Raw genomic sequence first — 15,843 nt, forward strand, 5'->3', positions numbered from 1 at the left:
CGAGTTGGCTGAATCATTTGCTTAATTGTCATTATCACTGGCTCTGTAAACTCAATCATTTATTTCACACATGCATAAATGTTAGTAAAATACTCTAATGTGGACATATTACCCATATCAGCACAAGAACACAGCCGACTGGTTTGCTTCCCTATACAAGCCAATAAATGTCTCCTTTACCCGCTTATAAAAAGGACCCTTCACCTCAGTCATTATTATTAAACATTCACAAACGGTATGAGAAAATAATTTATTGCACCTCTTCATAGAAATAAAGCTTTATGTTATGGCTTTAATTAACTGAGGAAGATGTTCCACACATCTAGCTGTACGGCATTCCTCACTGATAACATTGGACAATAGGCCCATCTCCCAAACCAATGCTGTAGGTACAGATAATCCTATCCAATGGTATCATTTTGAATACGCACAGGACAGAAACAGTAGGTATAGGGATGTGGAAGCACTTTCCTAATAGAGACCAGGATCCCATTTCAAATGCTAATTAAGGTTATAAACTAAGTGCAAGTTATGAAAGAGGACAGTTAGTAGTATTTGTGGACGTGGTCTCTCCCCTTTGACAGAGAAGTTTGGACTTGAGACATGCAAGACAGCTGCTCCTCACAATCATCTGAGAAGATATTATGGATCATCAACATACTTGAGTTTGTCATGTGCTCCCCACAGCTTGTGAGTTCATTAAAATGGAATCCATGAGTTCATGACTCTGGGGAAGTAGATAAAGGGTCATCATTGTCAAAATCCCAAAGTATCCACCCACTGAATGACATTCTGGCTTTCTTTGTGCTGTGTAGCACAAGATGTATAACTTTCAAAATACAGAAATACACCCGGTATGATGAATTTTGCATCACGATAAATGCATCATACAGGCTGTACTTAGAAAGTTATACATCTTGAAAACATTTGGGGCTACATCAACAATGGACGAATGAAACAAATAGCGAAATATAGTTTTTGGTAGTTTTTCTTTAAAGCCTGGGTAAAATCACAACTGACAAACTTCATGAATTTGACTTTGTGTTTATGCATCTACCTCTGTGTGTGTGTGTGTGTGTGTGTGTGTACCATTCGGAGTCAACAATGTTTAATGTGCCGGTTCAATACACTTGCATGGGGAAGGTCCTTCTCAACTACCAAACCAAACGGCTTTTGGGGAATTTAGTGTTTGAACATTTTAGAGCATGAACAGGATACAAAAGGCATAATTCCAATACAACGCTCAATTGAAAATTCTCTCTTTGATTCGAAATACTACTATTTCAGTCCACCAACCTATATCTGAGCATGATCTGCTCAAAACTCTAAACTTTCCAAGCAAACAGTGTACAGGACCCATCATGCTGCATCCTTAGACACAACAGCACTTCTAGACTTCTACCAGCGGACCTAAAACGTTCTGCCAAAATGCCTCCTTCCAGGCTTGAGCTTGAGGAATGTTCGACTTGAGCTAGAACGTTCAACCAAAAAATTTGGGCTTCTTCACGGTTTGAGCTTGAGCCAGGGGTGGACGATGGTGAGGATGGAGAGAACAGATGAGGCCAGGCCGCAGGCCCCCACGAAGCCCTGGCCGGTAGGGTAGATGCCCAGCCGGTCCAGTGGGATAAACACATCGCATGCATTCTTCAGCAGGTCCAGCAGCAGTGGTGGGTTGCTGCGCAGCACCGTCCCCAGCAGGTGGAACTGTCTGCCGAAGCGTTCAGACAGAAGGGGTAATATGGCCACAGGGAAGGAGGAGGAAGAGGGGTGGGGGTGGGAGAGGTCTCCGTTCTCAGGGGATGGAGAGGAGGTCCAGGTAGCATTTGACCCCCCGTGAGAGGTGCGGGCCTCACGCTCCATAAGCAGGCGGATCTCGTAGGCATCCCGGGTTAGATTGAGCATGAGAGCAAAGAGGTAGTACCTGTAGAGAGAGAAATGTGTAAGAACGTGAGAGAGAGAGATTAATGTAAAACATGAGAGACAGTAAAGACCACAAGGCCGGAAGAGAGGATGTAGAAGACATTAAATAAAAGAAAGTGGCAGAGGGAAAAGAATAGGGTGAGTTAGAGGTAGAATTAGAGAACGAAAGTGATAGAAAATAATCTATATAAACAAAAATAAGTCGACACCCCTTCAATTTAGTGGATTCGGTTATTTCAGCCACACCGGTTGCTGACAGGTGTATAAAATCGAGCACACGGCCATGCAATCTCCATAGACAAGCATAAGCAGAAGAATGGCCTTACTGAAGAGCTGTCATAGGATACCACCTATCCAACAAGTCAGTCAAATTTCTGTCCTGCTAGAGCTGACCCGGTCAACTGTAAGTGCTATTATTGTGAAGTGGAAAACGTCTCGGAGCAACAACGGCTCAGCCGCGAAGTGGTAGGCCTCGCAAGCTAAAAATCGTCTGTCCTCGGTTGCAATGCTCACTACCGAGTACCAAACTGCCTCTGAAAGCAAAGTCAGCACAACAACTGTTCACCATGCGCAATGCCAAGTGTCGTTTGGAGTGGTGTAAAGCTCGCTGCCATTGGACTCTGGAGCAGTGGAAACACGTTCTCTGAATTGATTAATCACGCTTCCCCATCTGGCAGTCAGACAGACGAATTTGGTGGATGCCAGGAGAACGCTACCTACCCCAATGCATAGTGCCAACTGTAAAGTTTGGTGGAGGAGGAATAATGGTCTGGGGCTGTTTTTCATGGTTTGGGCTAGCCCCCCCCCTAGTTTCAGTGAAGAATAATCTTAACGATACAGCATACAATGACATTATAGACTATTTAGTTTGAGAAAAACTCTTTCCTAATTCAGCATGACAATACCCCTGTGCAAAAAGCAAGGTCCATACAGAAATAGTGTGGAAGAACTTGACTGGCCTGCACAGAGCCCTGAACTCAATTCCATCTAACACCTTTGGCCCGCAGACTGCGAGCCCGGTCTAATTGCCCAACATCAGTGCCCGACCTCACTAATGCTCTTGTGGCTGAATGGATGCAAGTCCCCGCAGCAATGTTCCAACATCTAGTGGAAAAACAGCAAAGGTGGGACCAACTCCATATCGATGCAAATGACTTTGGAATGAGATTTTTGACGAATAGCTGTCCACGTACTTTTGGTCATGTAGTGTAGCTCTAGGGAGAGAATGTAGGCAACTGCCGCCAATAATATTAAAGTTCACTACAGAACTTATGATGCCCTTGGACAACTCAAATACACTGACTCCCAATACAGTTTAGGACTTAAGGTTCCCAATTATAACAGTCACCTGAAGGATCTCTGGCTCCACTTGTCCTGGTCCAGTTTGGGCAGGAGGCCCACCTTGCCAGCCCACAGCACATTGTCACAGGCGAAGTACATGGCCTTGTTGAGGTGGGCCACGGTCAGGCAGAGACGTAGCACGCTGTCTGAGAGGTGCACCGCACGCTTCGCTGCCTCCACAGCCTCTGCAGAGTTCCCCAGACGAATCACTGGAGAGAACGAGAGAGAGAGGTGAGACCCAGGAAACTGAATTGAGGCACAGTGAAATACCAATGGAGAGTAAGCCTGAGCCATAATCCTGAGACACAGAGATGCAGCAATGACTTACAAACATTGACTTACACTTCCTTGTTAGGCTCATATGCGTTTCCAGTTGTTTCACCATCTTCAGGAGCTGAACGCCTGACCCACCCTTCTGGAGAGTGTAGCCTAGCAACGTACAGGCATATTGTGCAGCCCTGTGTGAACACAGAAAATGAATGTGTGTCAAAATCTGATCTATTTTACTATAGTTTAGTCATTGTTTACATATTGTGATGAATAACTTGGGCACAATGTGTGTTTTCATGTCAATGGCAACTGGTACTTTCATGTAGCTAGCCATCAGTATAATACCAAATGTAATTGGGACTATGCCCACTTGATAAGGAAAGGCTGGAGCATTGTGCATGAGACCCCCTCAGTTCGAATCCAAAAATCAGCCGTGGCGCAGTAATTTACCCAATAAAACGGAAAACAGGCAGTGACAACCGCAGCCCCAAAATAACTTTTTATTTATGTATTTTTTCGTCCTCTTATACATTCGTATTTTGTATGTTCATGGATATCATCTTACATTGACTGCGAATGTACGGGCTAACTTGCTGATATTAGCGGACTAAACTCCCTAGCTACTGTATACGCGTAATGATTTTAACTTGAAACCTACCAGCTGATTCTGACTTGTTGACATGACATACTACTGTCTAAGAAATCTCAACTCTCATATGACATTTTTCCTAGCTACTGTACCTGAAAACGCGCTCCTTGGCTTGGCTCTGCGAGCTGAATCGAACCCAAGAGTCCATTCTCACGACAGGTAGACTACCACTTCCGCTCACTTGCAACCGTGGATTAGGCCTGTGCTTTGTTAGCTAGAAACGTTCTATACCGTCTTCTGGCAAGAGCAGCCCAATGCTATATACACAGTTCAATATGTCCACAATGTGCCCCACACGTCTGCCAACACTTTGTAAAATGTAGATTTATTTGTTTACTAAAGAGTTAGCTTCACATCACCTTTACCCATGGACGGAAACTGTGGAGGGACATAATAGCGAAAGACCTTTCCCAGGGTAATCATTAGCTCCGTAACTTAACTGATAGGAAGTTCGTGCACAGTACATTGATTGTATTGTTCATATCATTAGTCGATTCGTGATTTTTTTTGTGCAGCACGCTATTGTATAAGCGATAGCATAAATGAAAACGAACGATTGTAGTTATTCGAACAACAGTCAAGCCAAGGCAACTCATTACCGTGGATTATATTTGCTGCGAAACCTCATACCGCCACATGGGGGTGACTCACACACACAGAGGCCAGACAAAACACACAACCAATTTGGAAAAAAATGGCAGTACATTTTATTTTAGTGTGTTAATAGAAAATAAATTAAGGAAAACAATCATGATCAAGAGGAATAAAACAAAACACAAAACATAATATACTCCCATATGTGGCACTACCAGATCCACGGAGTGCTGAAATAATAAGTGCACAACCGTTGTACTACAGGTCAGGGGGTAATAAAGGAGTGTGAATCACTCTGGAGAGGTACTGTACTTGGCATTATCTCTATTTACTGAAACACTATAAAACATTGTATGATGACAAATCTGTTGTAGGCGGAGCAAAATTAAAATGCCAGCTACGCCCATCAAATTCCATTCTAGTGGACCATATTAGGCAATGCTGCACATTAATGGCTTGTCAACATCAACACCACCTGTGTATTAAATATCCTCAGCAACTCAGTTCACAACTGTCAAAGTATTCCCACTGCAACATGGCACCAGTCCTGAGTACAGGCTGGTCAGCTTACAAACACAAAGCAATAACCCATGAAGGCTTTTCAATTGAAATGGAGAGGAACCTCAATGCTATCAGAACATCTTGTTTTCATCATCTTCTATATTACAATCTTTTCATTCTTTCCATTTCCTTGGCTGGCAAGATACTCCACATCCTTTGGGATTCTCCCTCTAATCTTCAAACTCACGTCTCATACCCCGTCGCAATTTCCCAACCGCCTTTAAATCAAAACTTCAAGCTCACTCCTCAATACCTGCCACTTTACCTACTGTATGACCTTCTCAGCCTAGCATTTGCTCCCTTCCCCTCCGCAATTCCCCATAATATCTACCTCTCTTCAAGCGCCCATCCCTCCAGGACCGCAACCCCTTTCCTCCCTCCCTCCCTCCCTACACAGTTTCACCTAAACATCTCATCTCTGGCTCTCCATCAAAGAGAAATGTTGTAACTTCAGGCAAACCCCACGCTGTCTCAGCATTTAAAAAATATTAAACACTACAGTCAATTGGTTTCATTGGATACTAAAATGCTAACGTCGGCTGTTGTTAAAAGCCAGACCTCAATTTCAGCACAATGAGCATTACGGTACATCAGCATGGTTCCTGCCTTCTCTAATGTGCACAAGAGGCTAATCTCTTCAGTAACAATTGTTAGTTTCGTTGCTGTTGCAAACACTTATAATCTAACTCGGACAAGAGTCATTAGTCTCCTCGTGGGAGTTGGAACTAGGAATTGCGGTTGTAAGGGTACCACTGGAGGACTGTCGTATCCCACAGTGCCCCTCTCTCAGTGCTCGGAGTGCTGTTTCTTGTGGAAGGTGGAGCGCATGCGGCTCCAGAACGAGTGGTTCCTCCTAGTCTTCCTCTCACTGCCACGGACCGACTCGGCCTCGCGTTGGCGAATCTGGCGGACCAGGGCGGCGAAAACCTCATCGATGTAGTAGCGAAATGCCGCAGAGGTCTCGAAGAAGGGGCACTGGAACTCCCTGGCCAGCTCCTTCCCCTCCTCTACTGACACCTAGTGGAGTGGAGGGAAATACCATGTTGAAAGCCAGTATAGAGATAAAAACTACAGACAGGAGACGATTTTTATATACAGTATATGTACCAAACAGAGTCATGATGTATATGTTACGGTAAGTGTGTGGGTCTACAGATTCCCCGTCTCCTTGGTAAATCTACAGATTCCCCGTCTCCTTGGTAAATCTACAGATTCCCCGTAAATCTCAGATTCCCCGTCTCCTTGGTAAATCTACAGATTCCCCGTCTCCTTGGTAAATCTACAGATTCCCCGTCTCCTTGGTAAATCTACAGATTCCCTGTCTCCTTGGTAAATCTACAGATTCCCCGTCTCCTTGGTAAATCTACAGATTCCCCGTCTCCTTGGTAAATCTACAGATTCCCCGTCTCCTTGGTAAATCTACAGATTTACCGGGGAATCTATAGATTTATTATACCAGTCAGACAGGCAATCTGTAAATAATATGCCATTTAAATCTCCCAGTAAATGTGTAAAGATAGGCCTTTTGAATAGTAGTAAGATTTTAATGCTGCCATATAGTGGGCAAAACATACTTTAGTGCCAAGACTACCAATGTGCGTCTCCCCCCCTTCCTTCCCACAATTCTCACCTGTCGGAGATGGGTCAGGTCAGACTTGTTGCCCACCAGTACCACTGGTGTGTTGGCGGTGCGGCGCACACGATCAATAAGCTGCTTGAACTGGCGCGCCTCCTGTAAGCTCCGCCTATCTGTGATGGAGTAGGAGATGATGAAGCCCTCGCCCGCCCGCATGTACTGGTCCCGCATGGCTGTAAACTCCGCCTGGAGAGGGACGCGTGTGTGAGAGAGAGAGAGAGAGAGAGATAAAGAAAGAGGCAAAAGTAGAGCGAGTAATTAAGGACTGGAACAGAAAGAATAACAACAAAATACTTAGATAACATTACCTATGCAGATGCTACACATATACCAGTACATGAATGTGTGGGTGTGAGTGTGAACACCTGAGAGCATCCAGAGAATCAATCACCAATACATCGGTCTGTCCTACAAGCTACTAGAGGAAGAACATGGAGACCCACTGAAAAATATTTGAATTTAGATTACTCAGAAGTTAAGGTTCACTTGAGACAGTGGAGTGTCGAGGTCACTCAGAGCATTAGCTCTCTAAAAACAATGCCCTGTGTGTGGACACTTCCCTGAATTTGGTCCGGTATGAACAAACCCAGTCATGGGCATGTATTATAGAAGATGTACATGACCATATATAGAACATGACTAACCTCATAAGTGAGCCATGCATGAGTCTATGGATGAGTCAGACAGGCACAGATGTGGTGCGGGGAGCGGGTGAGAAAGGCAGATTATGTAAGTAAAAGAAGGGAGAAGATGGAGTGAGCACTTCTTAAAACAGAAGCTGAGAAGAGTAAAGACTTGGATGTCATGACAATGAAGGGGAGATATGTTCTTCTGGGTGTACTTTGATAAATAATGATCTTACATTGCCAATGACAAGGTATCATGCTAATAAGAATGATTAAATTGAATGTAATTGAGAGACAAGGACAGACAGTCAGAAATGATTGATTTTATGGGAAAGTGAGCATCAGGATAGGCGGAGAGGTTTTCCCCTCCTCTATTTGATCTAATGTGAAAAGACTAGACAGATTAAAGCAAATTCCCAGTCCTTTCAAGGTGTTTTTTTCCATATTGCTTTCACCTATCCTATGTTTACAGATCAGTAGAGGAAGGAGAGGAGGCGAGGAAGCCATATTAGACTATCAAGAATGAGATGCAACCAAAGAAGGTGGAGGCGTGACGTTTTTAATGGAAGCCCTTTGTGAGGAAGTTACCTGTCCTGCTGTATCCAGGATGTCCAGGTTGGCTGGTTCATCATCGATGCGGATCTGTGTCTTGTATGCATCCTCTAGGAGAGACATTAAGTGGTATTTTAATGGCTATACAAGATAATTGTGTAGTTACGTCATAGGCCGTGGTTCATCGACTCTGGTCCATGCTATGAAGCGTGCATGTGCGCTTTATCAAGTCACGCCAGGTGTTCTCTTGTTTTGGACTTGCAGTTCCTTGTATGAGTTCTGACATTTCAGGCTCGCAAGGTAAGTATTGTTCTTGGAACCATGGGGTCGATACCCTATATGGGGCTCTGACAGGTCAGGCTTCTCAGGTAAGTATTAGGGGAAAGGTGACTTCTGTAACCCATTTTCGGAGCCGGTGGAACCTGTGTGTGCTTGGGGTGCCGTGGGCCTCCTGGTTTGGTACCCTCTGAGTCAGCTTGGGGAGTGATTGTATGTACCCATAGTATGTTATACAGAGTAACCGACTGAAAGGGAACATACAGTTATTAATATAACTAATGAAGACTGGAACGGGGTAGAACATATTTTGGCCACCCACGTCGGGGGATTTGTGCTCACTGAAAAACATTTCTGAATTGAGGAAATGGATGTGAGCCCTGGTATTATAGCCAGGAAGGCGGGGCATCCGAGGGTGGGCCTCGGCATTCATCCGTTAGGCGTGATTTCAGTTTTTCAAGTGAATATTATTGGTTGTTGACTGCCCGTAGTGTTATACCTCCTTCAGTAAGTTTTGTTGATTGAAAACGCTGTCTCAAGCGCTGCTCTAGAATCTTCCTTAAGTGTTCAATTGGGTTGAGATCTGGTGACTGAGAGCGGTCATAGCATATGGTTAACATTTTCCTGCTCATCAAACCACACACACTGACAAACCACCGAGCCCTGTGGATGGAGGCATTGTCATCCTATTGGGGCATAGCCATGGTAGCCAAAATAATGGTCTGCCCAGTATTTTTTTGTATATATGACCCTAAGCATGATGGGATGTTAATTTCTTAATTAACTCAGAAACCACACCTGTGTGGAATAACCTGCTTTCAATATACTTTGTATCCCACATTTACTCAACTGTTACCATTATTCTGGCAGTTACATGTATACACATCTATCTACTCACCAGCCAGTTTATTAGGTACACCCATCTAGTACTGGGTCAGACCTTCCTTTGCCTCCAGAACAGCCTGAATTATTCAGGTGATGGATTCGACAAGTCTGTCACGTTCCACAGGGATGTTGGTCTACGCTGACGCGATGGAATCACACAATTGCTGCAAACTAGACGGCGGTACACCACCGCTAACACCAGGCAGAATAGAATCATGCTGCTTATGTCAAATCCTGACTCTGCCATTGCATGATGCAACAGGAACCGGGTTTTGTCAGACTCAGCTGTCCAGTGTGGGTGATTGCGTGTCCGCTGAAGTCGCTTCTTCTTGTTTTTATCTGATAGGAGTGGAACCCGGTGTGGTCGCCTGCTGCAGTAGCCCACCCGTGACAACAATCGACAAGTTGTGCGTCCCAAGATGCCGTTCTGCATACCACTGTTGTACTGCGCCGTTATTTGTCTGTTCGTGGCGTGCCTGTTAGTGTAACACATGGAGTGTGTGAAACTTACTCCTCAGCCTGAAGTATGCCCATTGTGCCAGCAAATAGCTAGGTTTTCACGTAGCGCAGACTGGTAAGACGCTTCAGGAGGGCGGTCACATGTGCTAGCAAGTCAGAGGTCCCGAGTTCGCGCCAGGTATGGGCTGAAACGGGAGGAAGTGGTACTCGCTAAGCAAGCAACGTGACATCTTTTACAGCGCGACGTCCTTGCCATTCTCTTTCGCCCACAGGACTTCCACTGACTGGATTTTTTGTTTGTCGCACCATTCTCGGGAAACCATACACACTGCCGTGCATGAAAAGCCCAGGAAGACGGACGGTTTTAGAGGAACTGGATCCGGCGTGCCTGACCCCGATGATCATACCACGCTCAAAGTCGCTTAGGTCACTAGTTTTGCCCATTTAAATGTTCAATTGAACAGTAACTGAATGCCTCGATGCCGGTCTGCTTGCTTTATATAGCAAGCCACGGCCATGTGACTCCTGCACTTTCCATGACAGGTGAATCAAGATTTTGCCTTACTGATGTCACCTGTTAAATCCACTTCAAATCAGTGTAGACGAAGGGGAGGACACCGGTTAAAGAAGGATTTATAAACCTTGAGACAATTGCGACACGGATTGTATGTGTGCCATTCAGAGGGTGAATGGGCAAATCAAAAGATTTAAGTGCATTTGAACGGGGTATGGTAGTAGGTGCCAGGCGCACCAGTTTGAGTGTATCTAGAACTGCAACGCTGCTGAGATTTTCATGCTATTTCCTGTGTGAATCAAGAAGGTCTACCACCCAAAGGACATCTAGCCAACTTCACAACTGTGGAACGCATCGGAGTCAACATGGGTCAGCATCCCTAAGGAACACTTTCGACACCTTGTAGTCCAATTGAGGCTTTTCTGAAGGCAAAGGGGGTGAAACTCAATATCAGTGTATGTAAATACAGTACCAGTCAACAGTTTGGACACCTACTCATTCAAGGGTTTTTCTTACATTATTACTATTTTCTACATTGTAGATTAATAGTGAAGAACTATGAAATACATATGGAATCATGTAGTAACCAAAACATGTTTAAACAAATCAAAATATATTTTATATTCTTCAAAGTAGCCACCCTTTGACAACTCTTGGCATTCTCTCAACCAACTTAATGAGGTAGTCACCTGGAATGCATTTCAATTAACAGATGTGCCTTGTTAAAAGTTTATTTGTGGAATTTCTTTCATTCTTAATGCGTTTGAGCCAATCAGGTGTCATATGACAAGGTAGGGGTGATATACAGAAGGTAGCCCTATTTGGTAAAAGACCAAATCCATATTATGGCAAGAACAGCTCAAATAAGCAAAGAGAAACAACAGTCCTTTAAGACATGAAGGTCTGTCAATACAGAAAATTTCAAGAACTTTGAAAGTTTCTTCAAATGCAGTCGCAAAAACCATCAAGCGCAATGATGAAACTGGCTCTCATGAGGACCGCCACAGGAAAGGAAGACCCAGAGTTTTTATTTTTTATTTCACCTTTTTTTAACCAGGTAGGCCAGTTGAGAACAAGTTCTCATTTACAACTGCGGCCTGGCCAAGATATAGCAAAGCAGTTACCTCTGTTGCAGAGGAAAAGTTTGTTACCAGCCTCATAAATTGCAGCCCAGATTAATGCTTCACAGAGTTCAAGTAACAGGTACATCTCAACATCAACTGTCCAGAGGAAACTGTGTGAATCAGGCCTTCATGGTCGAATTTCTGCAAAGAAACCACTACTAAAGGACACCAATAAGAAGAAGAGTCTTGCTTGGGCAAAGAAACACAGGCAATGGACATTAGACCGGTGGAAATATGTCCTTTGGTTTGATGAGTCCAAATTTGAGGTTTTTGTTTCCAACCACCGCATCTGTGAGATACAGGTTAATGACCCAACACACCTTCAGACTGTGGAAGGGCTATTTGACAAAGAAGGAGAGATGGAGTGCTGCATCTGATGACCTGGCCTCCACAATCACCCGACCTCAACCAAATTAAGATGGTTTGGGATGAGTTGGACGACAGAGTTAAGGAAAAGCAGCCAACAAGTGATCAGCATTTGTGGGAACTCCTTCAAGACTGTTGGAAAAGCATTCCAGCTGAAGCTGGTTGAGAGAATGCCAAGAGTGTGCAAATTTGTCCTCTAGACAAAGGGTGGCTAACTTTTGGTGTGGTTTAGAAGGCCAAATTTGAGCAAATAGGAGTCGCCGTATTTTGATCAGAGACCAAGCACTCTCACCTATGGTGGGGTCATGGTCTTCAGGGAACCTGTGGCTGATAAACTGCATTATAATAGCTGAGGAGAGAGAGAGAGAGTTAAGTTTTAACAAGCTTCATAGGCACTGCATCAATAATCCAAAAAGGAGAAATCAGAAACAAACTACAAGTAGATCAGAAAACAGAGTGGAAGAAAGAGAGAGATAAAGAAAGGGTGATGTAGAGGGATTATGACGTCAATACGGGAGACTTTATTACATTTCCCAGGTTGTATCACACACACTTCCCCTCCCTCTCCCCATCTCTCTCGTCTCTTTGTTATTCTTCCTCCAGGCGTGCAGTGGTTCATGCACATAGATAACACACACACACCTCCGCAGCATCAGTGTACACCCACTCTAGTTTCCATGACAATAACTTGCACAGATGAAATCAGAATGACGCTTGTTTTTATGACCCATCTCTCCCTCCATCCCTCTGTATCCTCCCTCTCTCCGATGTTTTTACTACTTTGCTGTGCACCTATACCAGGTGAACTCAGCCAGTCTCCACAGCAACAGTAGCCAAGAAGAGGAAGGCGGTTGCTAGGCACCGGATGCGTCTTCCTGACAACAGGCACCCAAAAGGCACCCCAGATTGCCGTAAAAGGCAGCCAACGCCTATGCTTACGAGAACTCTGACTGCCTGACTGCACTTGGAGGGTGTGTGTCTCTCTCTCACACACACAAACACCCACACATCTCACTCATTAAAAGAATAACGAGGACATTAGGAAAAGTAATGTAAATCAAGACCGAGTTGAAGAAGAATAGTCGAAGTCAGAGATAATACGTAAGGAAATAGGAGCAAGACAGAAACAAAGACATGCACTGAGTAAGACTGAAGAGTATAGTTAAGTGTAATTATGTGTGTGTGTGTGTGTGTGTGTGTGTGTGTGTGTGTGTGTGTGTGTGTGTGCGTGCGTGCGTGCGTGCGTGCGTGCGTGCGTGCGTGCGTGCGTGCGTGCGTGCGTGCGTGCGTGCGTGCGTGCGTGCGTGCGTGCGTGCGTGTGTGTGTGTACTCACCGCTCTTCCCCACTCCCCCCTCTCCCAGCATCACCAGCTTGTACTCGCGGGAGAGGCCCCCAGAGCCTCGCGATGACTCCATTTACACTTTGAAGAGATAGAGGAGGTGATTAATACACATATACCCTTTACACACACAGGAACCGGCACAAATCGACACCCAAATAAATCACAAATATACAAATATCCATTTTTGGTCCCAGTTTATTAAGCCTGGGACTATTGAATAAACTGTAAAAGAGAGTGTACAGAGTTGAAAGTGACTAACACACAGTACCACACGTGCCAATGTGCAATCGTGCCATCATGTGTAAAGCGCTGAAGCTGCTGACAAGATATGGAAAGAGAGAGAGAGAGAGAGAGAGAGAGAGAGAGAGAGAGAGAGAGAGAGAGAGAGAGAGAGAGAGAGAGAGAGAGAGAGAGAGACACACTGAGAAACTTGAACCTCAATATCCATTCACTGTTGAAATGGACCACTGAACCATACAGTAGATCTACTGAATTGCGATGAAACAGGTGAACGAGTTTTCAGGGACAGAAGTGAAGCTATTACAGCCAAGTCTAGTCTACTTTGCCACCCTTAGAAATACAAACTATTCAACTCATCTGAATAGGCCACTATTGTCATTGCCTCAGATTCATTTGGTGTGTGTGTAGATTGACTTATGAGAGTCAGATGACTTCAGTTTATTAAATTGGTCTACGCAGCAGCACTCACGCGGAAAGAGGAACCGACTCGTATCGACTTGATGGGGCAATCATGTGATTTCTCCGTGGAAGGCAAATGTGTGACATTGACCACCACAACCCCAGGCAATGTCATCAAACCTATTATTGCCATTTTCCATAGCGATGTCGCCTAGCTTTCCCTTACCAAAAATACTATATTTTTACTATATTAAACTTTAATTTCAATTGTCAGAATAAATTAATGATATATTTATAAGTGATAAATAGGCCTACATAAGCACATATTTACTTATCATTAGGGCCTAGGCTAATAACGGTAGACGTATGAATGGATCACATTATCTCAATGATGGAATGCGGAGACAAAATATTTTACAAAGCCGGTTCATTGTTGTCAGGACAGAGGCAGATTGAACAGACAGCATTTGGGAGGTTAAAAATAGATGTTCATATCCGCTTGAGAGCAGCTACGTTTTTTGACTCGGTTTTATGTCAAATATGAGGTCTGAACTTCAATAACGCCTGACTGAGCTCATGTCCGTGCACCATTGCCCAACGTTTGATCCAAAAACACAAAGGAGTGGATGGTATTGTAGTATATTGCCGAGTTGTTGTTTCCTCCCTCGCCCTGACAACATCACTCCACGGGCTCCGTGATTCAAGGGAGTCTCCAGGCTTCAGATGGCTCAGGCCTCGAAGTTTGTTGAAATGCAGATTAAATACATACTCGCTGTACTAGCCTTATTCAACGCCCAAAGTTAGGGAATTTCATTTTTATTGTACTTTTATTGCGCTTAGTTTAGTTAAGTTTGTTGCACTATTGTCACTTTGTTATAGACTACAATGTTACAAACAGTGAGTCGGCTACAATGTTTCAGCTGCCAAAAATATTAAAAATATTTGCTAAACAACGAATGAGATTAACACCGTTTCAAATCATTGGATCTCTGACAAAAGGCGCAGTGAAAACTGCATCCGTTGCAGTCGCTGAAATAGAACAACCATTTGATATACTTTATTGGCTACTTTGAAACAGGATAACGAGACTTAACAGGATAAACAACATTTTAGAGGGCAATAGTGAACCTTCAAAAGACTGCTCAAGCAGCGAAATTAATTGTGTGGCTGTATGTGACATGGGATTTGGGGGGGGGGGGGAAGTATGCTAACTTTTGTAAACTTTACATGTAAGATCCTTCTAAAATCAAGTGTAGCCTACGAACCGATGAAATGTAAAACAAGCTGCATGGATTTGTTAGCCTAACTGTTTGCAGATCAGTGTTCAAAACAGACATTGAAAACATTGTTTCGTGTAATTACAAACGAACAAGTTAACATGAATATTGTTGACTGCGAAAAAAGCAAATGATTGAACATCTGCAAACATAAATAGCCAACTGACTTTATGCATGCATGAATAGAAATTAGCTACTCACCTGTGTCACAGAAGTTCTTTCCTCATAATTGCCGAAATGACGTCTATGGCTATTTAGTGCTTGATGTTTGATAATTCATGCCACAAAATGATCAAACTGTAAACAGCGCGAGCGGTCTGTAAACGCTACGTGACAGGGTCCCACCGCCCGTCGGCTCAGCGGCTGTGACTTTTCAGTAGAGTTGGACAGCCTTGAAATGTACCTTTGAAGTTCAGTTAGGCACTGTTACACACGGGTAACGAATGAATAGGCCCACTAAAACGCAATCTCATATATTTTAAGGTTTCTCGTAATATAATATAATAAAGACACTACCATATTGTTGTTGAGAGGCACATTGTCAGTGATGGTGCAGAAGCCCGGGATGGGAGGCACTTTTGGGTTAACAGTCTTGTTCTAGGGCACAAAGGCAGTGGTTAGGACCTGGGATCATATACCAGCAGCCCTCCAGGTGCCAGTTCACGTCCCATTTCTGTAATCTCCTGGCCTATGTCTTGAACCAGCAACTGTCTCTCTTAACATCTAGGCTACGTGCCATGCGTAGGTGGTGGTGTACAGTGCATTCGGAAAGTATTCAGACCCCTTAACTTTTTCCACATTTTGTTACATT

At 44.0% G+C, this 15,843-nt stretch overlaps 2 protein-coding genes across 2 annotated transcripts; both read right to left on the bottom strand.

The window, feature by feature from the left end:
- Positions 1-236: 236 nt before the first annotated feature.
- Positions 237-4,662, bottom strand: LOC124043465 (peroxisomal membrane protein 11B-like). The gene is made up of 4 exons (XM_046362079.1): positions 4,273-4,662; positions 3,604-3,719; positions 3,269-3,470; positions 237-1,921 (listed from the first exon to the last, which is right to left on the bottom strand). Exons 1-4 carry the CDS (start codon positions 4,326-4,328, stop codon positions 1,504-1,506), a joined length of 792 nt encoding a protein of 263 aa, XP_046218035.1. The 5' UTR covers positions 4,329-4,662; the 3' UTR covers positions 237-1,503.
- A 201-nt stretch (positions 4,663-4,863) lies between these two features.
- LOC124043466 (GTP-binding protein Rit1-like) lies at positions 4,864-15,389 on the bottom strand. Its single transcript, XM_046362080.1, has 6 exons — positions 15,234-15,389; positions 13,108-13,194; positions 12,066-12,122; positions 8,186-8,259; positions 6,966-7,157; positions 4,864-6,352 (listed from the first exon to the last, which is right to left on the bottom strand). The coding sequence occupies exons 2-6, from the start codon at positions 13,187-13,189 to the stop codon at positions 6,122-6,124; spliced, it is 636 nt and encodes a 211-aa protein (XP_046218036.1). The 5' UTR covers positions 13,190-13,194; positions 15,234-15,389; the 3' UTR covers positions 4,864-6,121.
- Between the last annotated feature and the right edge of the window lie 454 nt (positions 15,390-15,843).

Source organism: Oncorhynchus gorbuscha, linkage group LG09, assembly GCF_021184085.1.
Source record: "Oncorhynchus gorbuscha isolate QuinsamMale2020 ecotype Even-year linkage group LG09, OgorEven_v1.0, whole genome shotgun sequence".
Classification (NCBI taxonomy): Eukaryota; Metazoa; Chordata; class Actinopteri; order Salmoniformes; family Salmonidae; genus Oncorhynchus; species Oncorhynchus gorbuscha.